The 17,445-nt window shown below is 40.8% G+C and overlaps 1 protein-coding gene across 1 annotated transcript in view; it reads left to right on the top strand.

The window, feature by feature from the left end:
* LOC139278184 (dynein axonemal heavy chain 5-like) overlaps positions 1 to 17,445 on the top strand; it is a 382,562-nt gene that overhangs the window by 285,882 nt on the left and 79,235 nt on the right. The window contains exons 61-70 of the mRNA XM_070896837.1: positions 907 to 1,107; positions 1,887 to 2,066; positions 3,019 to 3,156; positions 6,353 to 6,488; positions 7,645 to 7,961; positions 10,693 to 10,848; positions 11,040 to 11,222; positions 12,004 to 12,247; positions 13,399 to 13,513; positions 13,678 to 13,868. Coding sequence (XP_070752938.1) covers positions 907 to 1,107; positions 1,887 to 2,066; positions 3,019 to 3,156; positions 6,353 to 6,488; positions 7,645 to 7,961; positions 10,693 to 10,848; positions 11,040 to 11,222; positions 12,004 to 12,247; positions 13,399 to 13,513; positions 13,678 to 13,868 — 1,861 coding nt within the window. The remainder of the gene's footprint in view (positions 1 to 906; positions 1,108 to 1,886; positions 2,067 to 3,018; positions 3,157 to 6,352; positions 6,489 to 7,644; positions 7,962 to 10,692; positions 10,849 to 11,039; positions 11,223 to 12,003; positions 12,248 to 13,398; positions 13,514 to 13,677; positions 13,869 to 17,445) is intronic.

Genomic DNA, 17,445 nt, shown 5'->3' on the forward strand with positions numbered 1-17,445 from the left:
GGGCTGATCAGGGTGGGATTTTGAGGACCAAGGTGAGAATTTTTTCAAGGGCACCGGTGCTGCTGGAATAGATGGCAGCTGAAGTTGAGATGACAGAAGCGATCTATCAATGGTGAGAGAGGTTGCTCCAAGGAGGTGACACTGGATAGAGAGTTTAATCCAAACACTTCCAACCTTCCTAAAGCTGAAAAGTGTATTCCAAATCCTGAAGGTTCCAGCTTCTACCATTAGAAAGTGAACAGTTGTGAAATGGTAGCTTTTATACCACTTTTGCAGCTGTCACCTATTCAAAACAACGGAGAGTTGTTGAAAACCCAACCTACTTACTGACATGATCCCCGAGCGACGGGAACCTCGTGAAAAAGTTGGAAAAATAATTAGTAGGTGGTAAAATGCTGTTCAACTACCTTTAAACACCCTCTTAATTATTTAAATTGGCTCACCCGCCACTTAGTGCTGGGTGTGTAATGCGCATGCAGACCCGACACTTGGGAAACTAACATGGAAACAGATTGAGAGTGGGATACCGCCCTGCTGTCAATCTTTTAGATTTTGACAGCATTGCCGCCTCCAGACCCGCCCTCTGAACGCTGGCAAAATCCAGCCCAATGAGTTCCCAAACTTGATAAGGTTGTTGAGGAAGGTTTGATGCTTTCATTTAGAAAGACAATACTGAGATAGTGGTTCAAATCCAGCCTCTCTCAGAAACCGCTATATGTCTGGTACACAACGCCATTGGTGAACCCCTAAAAGCTGCTCAGGTACCAGCTTCCTTGGATAGGAAGAAAGCTAGATGCTGCAGGGAGCCTTGAAATAGGTAGAGTGAGAATGTGCATAATCCTATTGTCATTTATTGATGCTGAGATCTTGCACTCAACCTTCAACTGTTCCCTTTAAACATTGCAGACAATTAAACCAGCAGACATAACCTTAGTGCGAACACTTGGTCATCCCCCTCACCTGATCATGAGGATAATGGACTGTGTGCTGCTGCTTTTCCAAAGGAAGCTGAACCCAGTGAAACTTGATGTAGAGAGGAACTGTATTACACCATCATGGCAGGAATCACTGAAACTTATGGCAGGAAACCCCCTACAAGCATTACAGGTAAATGTCATTGAGCTGGGGATTTCAGTATGACTAATATAGTTAAATAACGTATTAGATAACAGTATGCTGGCATCTATAGTCAGGAAATGTGCAATTTGTTCTACAAGGATTCTTGTTAAAATTAAATGCTTTCACCCTGCTCAAAAACTGAAAGGTCCATTCAAAAAAATATATTTAGAAATTGCAGGTGAGATTTAAAAGGACTTTTAATGGTTGCAGTGACTTTATTAGTATGGAAAACCAAAGAATCCTATTAGTCCATACATCAAGGCATCTTAAAGAATGAATATGCCCTTTACTCACAAGGCTTCTCCCTCTCTCCCAGTTACACTACATTGTTTCTGGATAGAGTGGAACTGGTAACTGGATAGAAAATGTTATAACTGAAGGTACAATTTTGGTCCTTTCAACTTCAGCCAGAAGATAGTCCAGAGCTTGCTGCTTGTTGTAATTCTGGGCACTTGTTGCTTTCTGTAGCCTGCCAGTTATTTGATTTAAATGTCTTTAATTACTTGAATATTAAGTGAAACCTAGATGTTTATACTGCCATGGGTTAGTAAAGAGCTCAGAAACATGGCACATAGTACTGAATGGCTGGTGTCTCGAACTGTTTTTGGTTTATCCAACATCGCCCATCACTTCATTTGAACCTGGTAACAAAAGTGAGGTCAGGGCCTGTCCTGGAATAGAGAGGTGTGCTGGTCGCTGAGAACCCATCTTCTAATTGAACATTTCTGTATTTATCTGACATCAAAATGATTCCTTTGTTTTCATAGCAATTTCCCAAGGACACCATCAATGAGGAGACTGTAGAACTGCTCAGTCCCTATTTTGAAATGCCAGATTATAATATTGATGTTGCCAGACGGGTTTGTGGTAATGTTGCTGGTCTTTGCTCCTGGACTCAAGCCATGGCCTACTTTCATGGAATAAATAAAGAAGTGTTGCCGCTTAAGGTTTGTTACACTTTACTAAAATAATAATAGAATCACCATAGAATATGTTTAAGTTTCATTAAATTGTCAATTTATACCTAAATGAATGGGCCATAATTTGCTGTTTAACAGCATCTGCCATTAGTTAGACTTGCCTTTGCACTTTTAAGTTTTTTTATTTTTTGCGTAACAACTTGTTGCAAGTGTGAGCTGATAACGGCCCAGTGAGGGAAACCGGGAATCTGGGACTTGAGTGAACGTGACAAGTAGCTGTGTATCTCCTTAACCAATCAATTCAAGGATTGTGAAACTAACAGCGCGAGGACTGAGAAGGAAGTGTAAATTAGAGTGGGTGAATTCAATGTCAAATCAGGTACAGAAAAAGGAATAGAGGGAAAGAAAGATTAGACCAAGAGAGAGAGAAAAATGAGACAGAAAGGAAAAGTATTACTTTTTTTAATTGACATTTCATTAAATCTCCAACAACAATTAAAACCTGAAGGAATGAGACTCCACATTTGTAATAGTTAATTTTCAGTGCAGCAATTAGCATTTATCACATCATTAAAAGAGTATTTGGACTGAAATGGACAAGACTTACTTTCTGTGGCAAGTTTACTTCGTATCTACTGCGCAAATACAGCAACTCCATGCCAGTCAATGCATTGCAATGGTGAGGCAAACAGCGAGATGCTGTTTTCGCAAAGCTAATGGTGAAGCAGTGCATCTCGGACAGCAACTTTTGGATATCCACGTTAAACCGCACATCTGCCCCTCGCCTGAAGTTGTTGTAGCATTTGCATATAAATAAGAGCAAGCTCTATTAGCTCATGGTTATTTTGATAGCAAATTCTGTCCGAATGTGATTTCTGATAGTTAATCCTAATTTGTATTTGAAATTTAAGCAGATGTTTAATATCATGCTGTACTATGATGGCTGCTATTTATAATTGCTTTATTCAATATCTTTAAGGCAAATCTTACTATACAGGAAAGTCGCTTGGCCATTGCCATGGAGGATCTGAAGAAGGCTCAGTGTGAGCTTGATGCCAAGCAAGCTGAGCTTGATATAGTGCAGGCGGAATATGAGCAAGCAATGAGAGAGAAGCAGGTAAATGGGAGACTGCTAGTTATCTGACTGAATTATTTTGTGCTATTGGCAGTATTCTGGTATGTAATAAAGAAAGGACTTACATTTGTATACCACCTTTCACGACCTTGGGACATCCTAAAGCACTTTATAGCCAAGTACTTTTGAAGTGCAGTTAGTCACTGTTGTAATGCAGGGTATTGCAGCAGCCAACTTGCAAACAGCAAGGGCTCACAAACTGCAAAGAGATAAATAATCAGATAATCTGTTTTTTAGTGATGATGGTTGAGGGTTAAATATCTATCTATAATTAGTCCTTCCTGTGGCAGTAAGGTTAAACTTGTGCTAGTCACACTGCCACTGGTCAGACAGATTTTGGATGTTGCTATCCAGCTGGAGTAGCAAATCTCCATGCTAAGATGTTAGAAACAGGATGTCATAGAATCATAGAATGATAGCACTGAAGGAGGCTATTTGGCCCATTGTGCCAGCTCTTTGAAAGAGCTATCTAATTAGTCCCACTCCCCTGTTCTTTCCACAAAGACCTGCACAATTTTTCCCTTCAAGTATTTATCCAATTCCCTTTTGAAAGTTACAATTGAATCTGCTTCTACCACCTTTTCAGGTAGTGCATTCAGATCATAACACCTCGCTTGGTAACAAAAAATTCTCCTCACCTCCCCTCAGCTTCTTTTGCCAATTACCTTAAATCTCTTTCAATATATTTAGCAAAGAGTGGGAGGACCTTGTGTTTCAAGAGAATTATTCATCTGTAACTACAGAAACATAGAAATATAGAAACATAGAAATTGGTGCAGGAGTAGGCCATTCGGCCCTTCGAGCCTGCACCACCATTCAGTGAGTTCATGGCTGAACATGCAACTTCAGTACCCCATTCCTGCTTTCTCGCCATACCCCTTGATCCCCCTAGAAGTAAGGACTACATCTAACTCCTTCTTGAATATATTTAGTAAATTGGCCTCAACAACTTTCTGTGGTAGAGAATTCCACAGGTTCACCACTCTCTGGGTGAAGAAGTTTCTTCTCATCTCAGTCCTAAATGGCTTACCCCTTATCCTTAGACTGTGACCCCTGGTTCTGGACTTACCCAACATTGGGAACATTCTTCCTGCATCTAACCTGTCTAAACCTGTCAGAATTTTAAACGTTTCTATGAGATCCCCTCTCATTCGTCTGAACTCCAGTGAATACAAGCCCAGTTGATCCAGTCTTTCTTGATAGGTCAGTCCCGCCATCCCGGGAATCAGTCTGGTGAACCTTCGCTGCACTCCCTCAAAAGCAAGAACGTCCTTCCTCAAGTTAGGAGACCAAAACTGTACACAATACTCCAGGTGTGGCCTCACCAAGGCCCTGTACAACTGTAGTAACACCTCCCTGCCCCTGTACTCAAATCCCCTCGCTATGAAGGCCAACATGCCATTTGCTTTCTTAACCGCCTACTGTACCTGCATGCCAACCTTCAATGGCTGATGTACCATGACACCCAGGTCTCGTTGCACCTCCCCTTTTCCTAATCTGTCACCATTCAGATAATAGTCTGTCTCTCTGTTTTTACCACCAAAGTGGATAACCTCACATTTATCCACATTATACTTCATCTGCCATGCAGTTGCCCACTCACCTAACCTATACGAGTCACTCTGCAGCCTCATAGCATCCTCCTCGCAGCTCACACTGCCACCCAACTTAGTGTCATCCGCAAATTTGGAGATACTACATTTAATCCCCTCGTCTAAATCATTAATGTACAATGTAAACAGCTGGGGCCTCAGCACAAAACCTTGCGGTACCCCACTAGTCACTGCCTGCCATTCTGAAAAGTACCCATTAACTCCTACTCTTTGTTTCCTGTCTGACAACCAGTTCTCAATCCACGTCAGCACACTACCCCCAATCCCATGTGCTTTAACTTTGCACATTAATCTCTTGTGTGGGACCTTGTCGAAAGCCTTCTGAAAGTCCAAATACACCACATTAACTGTTTTTTCCTTGTCCACTCTCCTGGAAACATCCTCAAAAAATTCCAGAAGATTTGTCAAGCATGATTTCCCTTTCACAAATCCATGCTGACTTGGACCTATCATGTCACCTCTTTCCAAATGCGCTGCTTTGACATCCTTAATAATTGATTCCATCATTTTACCCACTACCGTCTATAATTCCCTGTTTTCTCTCTCCCTCCTTTTTTAAAAAGTGGGGTTACATTGGCTACCCTCCACTCCATAGGAACTGATCCAGAGTCTATGGAATGTTGGAAAATGACCGTCAATGCACCCGCTATTTCCAAGGCCACCTCCTTAAGTACTCTGGGATGCAGACCATCAGGCCCTGGGGATTTATCGGCCTTCAGTCCCATCAATTTCCCCAACACAATTTCCCGACCAACAAAGATACACTCAAAAATTCCAACGATTGCAACATGCATTTCACACAGTGAATATCAGAGCTCATTACAAGAAGCCAAATACAGGAGTCAAAGCAACCTATGTCATATTTTCATGGACCAGAACTTGTTTTAATATTGACTGCTTTTACGGATTAAAATTCTGTATTAGAATTTGGGGAAGCTAAGATTACTTTAGATCTCTCAATTTTTCCTTTATCCAATCTGTCTCCCATCTCTTGAATTTCTCCCTTCATTGGACCACTGTAGCCATGAGAGATTGTTTGTATTTTTTTATTTGCTTGTGTTCTCCCCACCCATGCAATTCATACACTCTGTTAGATTGGCTGGGCACAGAATCTGCTACCAGATTTGTACTGGTACCACACTTTAGTGATACTGGAATGATCATGAGAGCAGCCAGAGATAATAAGTCCTCCAGTTTCTACTTGGCAAATTTCCCTGGTGATTCAGCAGAGGCACAGACATTTACTCTTTGTGAATTTGTATCTACTTAGCAAAGACAAAATATGTTGTTAAACCAATCTTGCTGCCTCAGTAAAATACATTTTAAGTGCACTAAAAGGGGAAACTGGTGTGAGGCTCAACATAATAAATTGAATTATCCCACATTGCAGGTAATCTCTAGCCTGGGCTCATTCAATAGGTGGCCTACTCCTGCTCCTATTTCTTATGTTCTTATGTTCTTATGGCGTTCATTTGCATCACAGGAACAAATTAATGGCATGATCTAGAAAGGGCAGTTAATGCTCAATTTAAAAAGGTGAAATAATTTCATCATTTGATTCTCAGACATTACTAGAGGATGCTGAGCGATGCCGGCAGAAGATGCAAATGGCTTCGAGTCTAATAGATGGTTTGTCAGATGAGAAAGAACGTTGGACCGAACAAAGCAAAGAATTTGCTGCTGAGGAAAAAAGACTCGTGGGTAAGCAGCAACAAAGTAATTGTCTCATGCTATGAAAATGTCCTTCTTCCTTATTTTTTAAGAACTGCAACCTGCCTAATTCAAGAAAAATGTGACATACCCTGTAATCAGAAATTATTTATGAACAAATAAAGCAAAATTGAAATCAAATTTCAGTGCTACAATTTGAATTTCTTCAGAATCATGTTGTGTCTTGTAACCCGCACCAAGTTCCACTCATAAATCACCCCTGCATTCGCTGACCCACATTGCCCCCTGGTTCGGCAACGCCTCAATTTTAAAATTCTCATCCTTTTTTTCAAATCCTTCCATGGCCTTGCTCCTCCCTATCTCTGTAACCTCCTCCAGCCTTACATGCCTCCAAGATCTCTACGCTCCGCCAATTCTGGCCTCTTGCACATCCCCAATTTTAATCAACTTCATCACTGGTAGCCATGCCTCAGCTACCAAGGCCCTAAGCTCTGGAATTCCCTTCTCTAAACCTGTCTGCCTCTCTACTTCTCTCTTCCTTAAAACGCTCCTTAAAACATACCTCAATGACCCATCAGTCCTAATATCTCCTAATGTGGCTCGATGTTAAATTTGATTGATAATGCTCCTGTGAAGAACCTTGGGATGTTTTACTACATTAAAGGCACTATATAAATGCAAGTTGTTGTCGTGGTAACACTAAGACAGAATAATATAATAGTAAGTAAACTACAGAACCAGGGCATTGTCTTTAGGAAAAGATGTTTGTAAATGTTTAGTTAGAAGAACTACGCATTATTTTCACCACAATGATGTTACACAGGTATTGTAATGCTCCATATCAATACAAATTACATTATGTAAATAGAGAAAAGGTTTGCAAAACAATTTTTCCTGAAAATGGTATTCCTTTAAGTTCTACATGAGGATGGTGTCATTCTTTTCTTCTGATATTCTTTTACTTAGTGAAATAGTCCAGTTGAAATTTAAGCAGGTTTATTCTTTGTCTATTTAACCCTTGCAACAGACAAGTTAAATGAGAGAAATGTTTTTTTTCCTTCTGTTTAATAGACTTTAATAGCGCAGAGTCCATGATTGACTAGATTGGTCCGTGGAAGGAGTGAGCTTTAAAGACTGAATGGCCTTTTCTCATTCTAGCTTTTTGATGTCCTTATGTTTGTTACAGGTAATGTTCTGCTGGCTACAGCTTTTCTGTCCTACTCGGGTCCGTTCAACCAGGAATTTAGAAACCTATTGTTGAACAAATGGAAGCAAGAAATAATATTACATAAAATTCCATTCACCACAAATCTAAATGTCTCTGAGATGCTTATTGATGGGCCCACAGTTGGAGAGTGGAATTTGCAAGGCCTTCCTAATGATGACCTGTCAATACAAAATGGAATCATTGTTGCAAAGGCAGCTCGCTACCCACTGTTGATTGATCCTCAGGCTCAGGGGAAGACCTGGATAAAGAACAAAGAAACTAAGAATGAACTTCAGGTAGCAGACGTGATCTATGGTTATAAATATATGTTTCCCGTACTTACCATGTTACAGCATGACAAGCAAGACATGGAATGACACCCTAATAAAGCTATGCAATCCAACTGAAGTTGACATAAATGCTTTGCAAATGATTTATTATGAGTAATTAAAATGAACCACTTAATCAGCTGCAACAACACTGACTTTTAGTCAGAAGGTTATAAATGCAAATACAGAGCAGCCAACACTTAAATTGCCTGGTAATATTTGCCATTTCAGCATGTTGCCAGTAGGTTAATGATGGTGAAATATTTGGGGGAAAGCGGAGGAAGAGGTGGAAGAACTCATTGTTCCACTTTGTTGAAGGTACCATGAGCCAGTCAGACATAGAGCATCATGGACTCTTCAGTTCCGAGACATCATCTGAAGGGGAGTACAGAATAGAATAGGAGAGGAGAGAGCTATAAATCTACAGCAATGGTGGCTAGAGACAGAAGAACAGACAAAGAGCAGAAAAGATCATTTAGCCCATCAAAGTTTCTGACTAACTAAAGAAACAAAGGACAGCATCCAATTAAAAACAAGGGCATACAAAGTGGCCCAAACTAGTGGGAGGACAGAAGATTGGGAAGCTTTTAAAAGCCAGCAAAGGATGTCTAAAAAAATTATTAAGAAAGGGAAGATAGACTATGAAAGTAAACTAGCACGAAATATAAAAACAGATAGCAAGAGTTTCTATAGGTATATAAAAAGGAAAAGAGTGGCTAAAGTAAATGTTGGTCCCTTAGAGGATGAGACAGGGAATTAGTAATGGGGAACATGGAGATGGCAGAAAATCTGAACAAATATTTTATATCAGTCTTTACATTAGAGGACACAAACAATATCCCAACAGTGGATAGTCAAGGGGCTATGGGGGGGGGGGGGGGTGGGGGAGGAACTTAACACAATCATAATCACTAAAGAGGTGGTACTCAGTAAGATAATGGGACTAAAGTCTGATAAATCCCCTGGACCTGATGGCTTGCATTCTAGGGTCTTAAGAGAAGTAACAGCAGGGATTGTGGATGCATTGGTTGTAATTTACCAAAATTCCCTGGATTCTGGGGAGGTTCCAGCAGATTGGAAAACTGCAAATGTAATGCCCCTATTTAAAAAAGGAGGCAGACAAAAAGCAGGAAACTATAGACCAGTCAGCCTAACATCTGTGGTTGGGAAAATGTTGGAGTCCATTATTAAAGAAGCAGTAGCAGGACATTTGGAAAAGCATAATTCGGTCAGGCAGAGTCAGCATGGATTTATGAAGGGGAAGTCATATTTGACAAATTTGCTGGAATTCTTTGAGGATGTAACAAACAGGGTGGATAAAGGGGAACCAGTGGATGCGGTGTATTTGGACTTCCAGAAGGCAAGGTGCCACATAAAAGGTTACTGCACAAGATAAAAGTTCACGGGGTTGGAAGTAATATATTAGCATGGATAGACGATTGACTAACAGAAAACAGTTAGGATAAATGGTTCATTCTCCGGTTGGCAATCAGTAACTGGTGGGGTGCTGCAGGGATCAGTGCTGGGACCCCAACTATTTACAATCCATATTAACGATGTGGAAGAATGGACCGAGTGTAAAGTAGCCAAGTTTGCTGTTGATACAAAGATGGGAGGAAAAGCAATGTGTGAGGAGGACAGAAAAAATCTGCAAAAGGACATAGACAGGCTCAGTGATTGGGCAAAAATTTGGCAGATGGAGTATAATGTTGGAAATTGTGAGGTAATGCACTTTGGCAGAAAAAATCAAGAGCAAATTGTTATTTAAATGGAGAAAAATTGCAAAGTGCTGCAGTACAGCGGGACCTGGGGGTACTTGTGCATGAAACACAAAAGGTTAGTATGCAGGTACAGGAAGTGATCAGGAAGGCCAATGGAATCTTGCCTTTATTGCAAAGGGGATGGAGTTTAAAGGCAGGGAAGTCTTGCTACAGTTATACAGGGTATTGGTGAGGCCACACCTGGAATACCATGTACAGTTTTGGTTTCTATATTTACGAAAGGATATACTTGCTTTGGAGGCAGTTCAGAGAAGGTTCACTAGGTTGATTCTGGAGATTAGGGGGTTGACTTATGAGGAAAGGTTGAGTAGGTTGGGCCTCTACTCATTGGAATTCAGAAGAATGAGAGGTGATCTTATCAAAATGTATAAGATTATGAGGGGGCTTGACAAGGTGGATGCAGAGAGGATGTTTCCACTGATAGGGGAGACTAGAACTAGGGGGCATGATGTTAGAATAAGGGGCTGCCCATTTAAAACTGAGATGAGGAGGAATTTCTTCTCTGAGGGTTATAAATCTGTGGAATTCACTGCCTCAGAGAGCTGTGGAAGCCGGGACATTGAATAAATTTAAGACCGAGATGAACAGTTTCTTAACCGATAAAGGATTAAGGGGTTATGGGGAGCGGGCAGGGAAGTGGACCCGAGTCCATGATCGGATCAGCCATGATTGTATTAAATGACGGAGCAGGCTCGAGGGGCCGTATGGCCTACTCCTGCTCCTATTTCTTATGTTCTTATGAAGGACAAAAAAGAGAAAGCAGAATTGCAAGCCCTGATATAGAGGGCCAATAAAAATGATAAACCTTTTAGAATTGTTCCACTTGCTTTATCTTGTATAATTGTGAATTCTTCTCGAATATAAATCCTATAAATGGGAAAATATAATGCAGTAGAAATTTTCCCCCTTTTGTACAGGTAACATCATTAAATCATAAGTATTTTAGAAATCACTTGGAGGACTGCCTTTCGCTGGGAAGACCACTGTTAATTGAGGATGTTGGGGAAGAACTGGACCCAGCATTGGACAATGTGTTGGAGAAAAACTTCATCAAAACTGGGTCCACACATAAGGTCATTTTTAAATCTTTAAGTAGTGTTCTCTGTGTAAATAAATGACACAAATTAAATTAGACGTTTGAATCACCTGTGTGGTAATATTTATATTGCAGACTTGCCAAAATGGTATTTTTTTTTAAATTCATTCTTGGGATATGGGCATCGCTAGCATTTATTGCCCAAAATTCCTGATGTCTTTTCTGCAGGTAAAAATAGGAGATAAGGAGATGGATGTCATGAGTGGGTTCAGACTGTATATTACCACAAAACTGGCAAATCCTGCTTATACTCCAGAAATAAGTGCTCGAACATCAATTATTGACTTCACCGTCACCATTAAAGGTCTGGAGGATCAATTGTTGGGACGAGCCATTCTCACTGAGAAGCAGGTGATGTAAATCCTTCAATTAATGACATGGAAAATGTGAGTACAGTTTGGGACATTTACAAAGGAATTGCAGAGTTGTTTTCAAACCAAAGGTTTAGGATTTCTCACCTCGTTATTAAGAATAGACTGTAACTGTACCATGCACTTAGGGATTATTAATTAAACTGTACAGTTTACCCTGTGGGTATTTTGCTGGAATGCCAGGGGAAGAATGGTCACATTCTCACACCATTGCAGGAGTTGGAGGCCATACCTTCCCTGGATCACAAAACATTAGGAAAAGAATAAATAGGAAAAGACATGAATGCCATTTGGCCCAGGTACATGGCTCTTATTAATAATAACACTTACATTTACATAGCATCTTAACATGTCAGGACGTCTCTAAGTATTGCACACAATGAATTGCCTGTAAGGTATAATGACTGTTGTTTTGTAGGCTGATGTATTCTAATCCTATTCATTTCTACCAAACCTACCTGTGTATTTTCAGAAATGACTATCTCCGCTCTTATTGTCTGAGATCATTTGGAGCCTGCAATAAGAATGAATTTTTGAAAACATTTAAAAGTATTGAGCTGAAAAGAATGGGAGAAAAGGTTGAGTTTGTACAGTTTAGAATGTCAAATGCAGTGGTAAAAATATACAGATGAATAAAATAATGTACATTGAGCTTTTAGGACTCATAAATTCTTAAGTCGGAAAGGTATTTCCTTTAAAACCAGGAGTAGAGCTTACTCCATGATTACACTGTAAATAATTCAGTCTGCAATTTTTTTAAGGAACTGGAGAGAGAGCGAACAAGTCTGATGGAGGACGTGACTGCAAATAAAAGGAAAATGAAGGAGTTAGAAGATAACCTACTTTACCGTTTAACAACTACCCAGGGTTCGCTGGTGGATGACGAGAGCCTGATCATGGTGCTGCGAAACACCAAGCAGACAGCTGAAGAAGTTAAGCAGAAGCTAAAGACAGCAGCTGAGACAGAAATGCAAATAAATACTGCCAGGGAGGAGTACCGGCCAGGTGGGTCGGAGTTTTCTGTGGAAGCTGATGCATCAAATGCATCAATGTACAAACTTATGTTTTTTCTTCATGGGTTATGTATTTGGGGTTTTCAGTTTTGATGTTTGAATTTGAATTTATTCAGATTCTTTAGGGCTAGAATTTCGCCAGACTGTTGTTAATTGACAAATAATGCCATTTTAGTGACAAAAAATAAGACAAATGTCGCCATTTTTTAATGGGGTAAGTTTGACCAAAAAATACCCCCATCGTTAAAAAACAGCATTGCTGGAGGAAACGCCGTCCTCTCCAATTTTACTGCGAGGCTGATATCATGAAAAATACAGGGGAAAAAACACCCCCAAAAATTTCAAAAAAATAAAAATTGTGAAAACATTCACAAAAGCATTAACAACAGCATCGCTGAGAAAAAAAAATTCAACTTTCCTTTTTTGTTACCTTCTTACTTAGCAACATTCTTGAAGCTGCAACGCCAGGTTTTTCAAAACAGTGTTTTGCGAAGCGAGTACGGCGGTGCCAAATGGCCAAACGTCGGTGGTACGTTTTTTTAGGTATGGCGTTACTGAAAATAGTGATATTTTGACAACGCCATCCTTAAGGTTTGTGGAATTTTAAGCACTTTATTTTAAGGACAAAAAATTTGCTTTAACGCAAAAAAAATCATGTTAAAACGCACGTTAGGGTGGCGAAATTCTAACTCACATGGTGCTCATCACTGTCTTTTTTACTTCCACATTATTTTTTAATTATTTTAAAATAATTAAATCACTAGCCTATCAATATATATTTTTTAAGCTGGTGCATCCTTCTAAAATGTTCAGTACAGTTTCCTGAAGTGAATGTTTAAAACTAAAAAGTTTAATGTGTCAATCCACAATAAAGTTGACTTAATGCTAAAGTCTGAATGTCACTTCATGACCCATTTCTTTGAAACAATATTGAACTTAAGGCAGGACTGAGGATACATAATATTTCAGGCAACATTGTTTTTTACAAACGAGGAATTCTCTTTTAATGACTTTAGTTGATGTTTTTCGGTAATATTTGGGACACAGGTGCAGGGAAATGTTTAGACTTGACATTACCTTTGTGTTGTTATAAGTTACAATTACAGTAAATGAATTAACAGACATCTCTTTATTTTCATACAGTTGCTACAAGAGGCAGCATCCTTTATTTCTTGATTGTCGAGATGAGTATGGTGAATGTGATGTATCAGACTTCTCTGAAGCAATTCCTTGGGATCTTCGACCTATCACTAATCAGGTCTGGTACCACAGATGTCTTTAATTGGATTCACCAATCACACTTATTTTCTTTCTGCCCTCCCATCCCCAATTTCCAATGTGATTTTTGTTTTAAATCTATACATGTTGTATTTAATATAGTTCTTTTTACATTTACTATTTTTTCAAAACCAATTTCACCAGGTCAGTTAAAAGTCCATTCACCAGCAAGCGAATAGTGTGCATTATTGATTATATGACATATGAAGTCTACACATACACAGCTCGTGGATTGTATGAACAACACAAGTTCCTTTTCACACTTTTGCTAACTTTGAAAATTGACATGCAGTGCCACAAGATTAAGCACGATGAGTTTCTCACACTCATTAAAGGTATGTTGGTTCATATGTAGGTGAAGTGGAACCAAACTTTGTTAAAATGCTTTTGTGATGGCTAAATTGGAGAGTACAGAAACAAGAACAAGTTAATTGTAGTCTAAGTTGGTTAATGAAGTTTTGCTGTGAGAAGAGGCTACCACATTGCTTCTTATCAACACCCACAACTTGCATTTATATAGTGCCTTTAACATAGTAATTTTAAAAATTCATTCATGGGATGTGGGCATCGCTGGCAAGGCCAGCATTTATTGCCCATCCCTTTGAGTGGCTTGCTTGGCCTTTTCAGAGGGCAGTTAAGAGTCAACCATGTTGCTGTGGGTCTGGAGTCACATAAACTCAGATTTCCTTCCCTAAAGGACATTAGTGAACCAGATGGGTTTTTACATCAATCTGGTAGTTTCATGGTCACCATTACTTTTATTCCAGGTTTATTAAATTAACTGAATCTAAATTTCCCAGCTGCCATGATGGGATTTGAACTTTTGTCTCCAAATCATTAGTTCAGGCCTCTGGATTACTAGTCCAGTAACATTACCACTATGCTACCGTTCCCTTTATAATATCAATAAGCAATGTAATGGAAATCATTTGGCTGGATGTTGGGCTTTTTGGATATTGGGGCGTTAAAGTTAGTGCCTAAAAATAGTTTGCGCCTCCGACTGCAAGTTTCGGTGAAAATGTAAGTTGGAGGAGCGTTGCGTTAAGTCAGGCGTTACACAACTGACTTTGTGCGCCCGAGCCGAAACTTGCGGCAGTAAAGAAGTTTCATTGTTGTTTAATGCCCTGCAACATAATGGACTCAATTTTCCCCCATGCCGTTTTTTGGCGTATTTGAAGAGTTACACCCGTTTTTGGGGGGCCCAACCACGCCAAAAAACAACTTTAAAGTTTCCCCGTTCTAATTTTTGAAATTGGCGCCATGTAGCTTTGGGGGGTGGAGCCTAATGTCTGCACCAAAAAAAGGTTGCCTCCACCCCCTTCTGCACATGCACAAAATAAAATGACGTTTTTTACGTGACTGGTATGGGCACACATGCCAGTTAACCTCCCAGTCTGCATTCAGCCATTTTTTAAAGAGCCAGTTGTGTGTGAGAATTTAATTTTGAGTGGAAAAAAATCAGAGCTGCAATATGGAACGTGGCTCAAGGATAAAGAATTTCTCACAGGATGTAGTGGAGGCCCTGGTTACTGTAATTGAGGCCAGATGGCATGAGCTGGACGCCAGCAGAAGTCAAATAAAAGTTTCACCAAAAAAAATGAAGAAACGTTGGAACCAACTTTCACAAGATTACTGTGCAATGGTGACCACCCAGAGATCCGGAGGCCAGTGCAAAAAGAAGTGGCAGGACCTTGGTCAAGTAGTTAGTGTAAGTAATATTTTCATTTATTCACTGGAATTGCAATTGTAAATGTGACCATCTGTATGTCCCATCCAGCAGAAAGACACCCTCTCTAAAAAGTTATATTTTCATCTTTGTCGAGGAAAGTGGCACACAACAAAAGAGAGGGGACTTGAACAGGTGGAGGCCCGGCAAATCTGCACCCACTGACACCCATGGAAGACAGGGCCACTGCTTTGATGGGTCTTGCCTGGAGAAAAGCAACCACCACTGCACAAGCTAGGCCCACACTCGAGGGAGATGGTAAGTCCTACAAATTCCACAGTCTGGTTTTGCTAAATGTAAAGTACTGTGCGGGCTAGCCATGCTTCGGTTCATGGGGAAGTCTCCGTCAGCTACACTTCGGTTGATACAATTTGCTATCATTCATCGTGGTCCTTCAAATGAGCCTGCTGCCTGTGCTGTGTGAGCCTACTCATGCCACCCACCCTGCCCCCTCCTCCGCTGCTAACCATTTGTCTTTTCTGTTATATTTTGCAGCACTTGAGGCCAACCCTGACGAGGCTGAAGAAGATTCAGATGCGGATGAGCCTGAAGAGGAGAACATCTTCCAATCCGACCTTTCCGGACCAAGAGCATGAGTGTGCGGGTGAGGAGAGGGGGAGGATGAAGACGCCACTGTTGTACTCACTGGAGGTGCTGGTGCTGTCATTGATGTGGCCAGGCCCTTTCCTGAGTGGTGTGGGTGTTGGGACATTTCATGGTTTCACACTGTCCGAGGCTGCGGGTTCCAGTGGGGTGCAGCAAGCCACACCCAGAGCCCCACCTTCCGAGGCTGCAGGTCCCAGTGGGGTGTAGTGAGCCACACCCAGGGTGAGGAGGGGAAGGCGAGTTCGACAGCGCTCTCCTGAGGTGCAGGATGTAACAGATGAGTTTCAGATGATGGCAATGAGTGGGGAGAGCATTGACCTTATGCGATCACTCCTGGACACCATCAGTGGGGTGGGTGATGAGGTATCGGGAATGTCGGGAGAAGTAACAACACTGTTACAAGAAATGGGAACACTATCCAGGCACATTAGGGATGGAATGTCACAGGTAACTGATAAACTGTCAATGAACATGAGGGAGGGAATGTCGCAGGTAGTTGAGACACTGTCGGGGAACATGAGGTAGCTGCTGCAATAAGGGAACATGCCCAGACTCCGCGGCCATTGATGGAATCAACTGCCACTCCCACTCCAATCCTCAGACCAACCTCTGATGAGGCCCAAGCTGGGTCTTCCACATTACTGCCTGCCCACCCCACCATCAAGAAGTGCACATTACCCGAGATGCTCGAAAGAATAAGCTTGATACCAACCCGAGAAATGCTGTGCCACCGTCTGCGGGCAGGGGTGGAGTCACCAAGACCAAGTGCAGTGGGCAGACTTAGAATAAGGTGGAGGAGAGATGAGTACAGCCTGTCTTTGCTGCTGCTATTGTTACTGTGGTAACTTATGTTTTCGGTACGACCTCACAAACACACACAGGCTTTAAGATGGCTGATAAGTTCAGGAAGCTCTGTCAGGTGATCTGAGCTGTTTATTCTTGTAAACAGCAGTGGCTACAGTGCCACAGTAGTCCACTGGGTGGAGCTATATATATTACACTTCTCCCTCCTTAATGAAGAAGTAATTATAACACACAATCATCATACATAACTTGCAAGGTTATACATAACAAAGGATATGGACTTATTTTGCCATGTTTACAAATCAAACTTAACCATTTGTTTTCTGTTTCGAAGAGGATACCTTCGCTCTGGAACAGAACTTTCGGAACATGGTGTCGCACTTAGACTCATTCTAGGCTGATCCTGAGGAAATTTTTCTCCAAGGGATGACCTTCCAGTACATTTGATGTGGATTTGCTACTGGTACTTTACTTGCATCCAAACTATCTGATGGGTCAGAAATAATCAAATCATTCCAACCTTCAACTCCTTCCACATCTCTAGGTAAAATATGATCAATGTGAACAAACCTAACCTGTCCATGATCAAACATCTTGACCAAATATGTACGAGGAAAACATCTCTTCACCACTCTTCCTGGTAACCACTTTAACTATTTATGGTGATGGTTCTTCACTCTCACCTTCTGATTTAATTTCACACTTCTCTTTTTTACCCTACCTCTATCATGATTCTCTTTCTGTCTTAATTATTGCTCTTCTGCAGAGTGTGCCAA

Source organism: Pristiophorus japonicus, chromosome 13, assembly GCF_044704955.1.
Source record: "Pristiophorus japonicus isolate sPriJap1 chromosome 13, sPriJap1.hap1, whole genome shotgun sequence".
Classification (NCBI taxonomy): Eukaryota; Metazoa; Chordata; class Chondrichthyes; family Pristiophoridae; genus Pristiophorus; species Pristiophorus japonicus.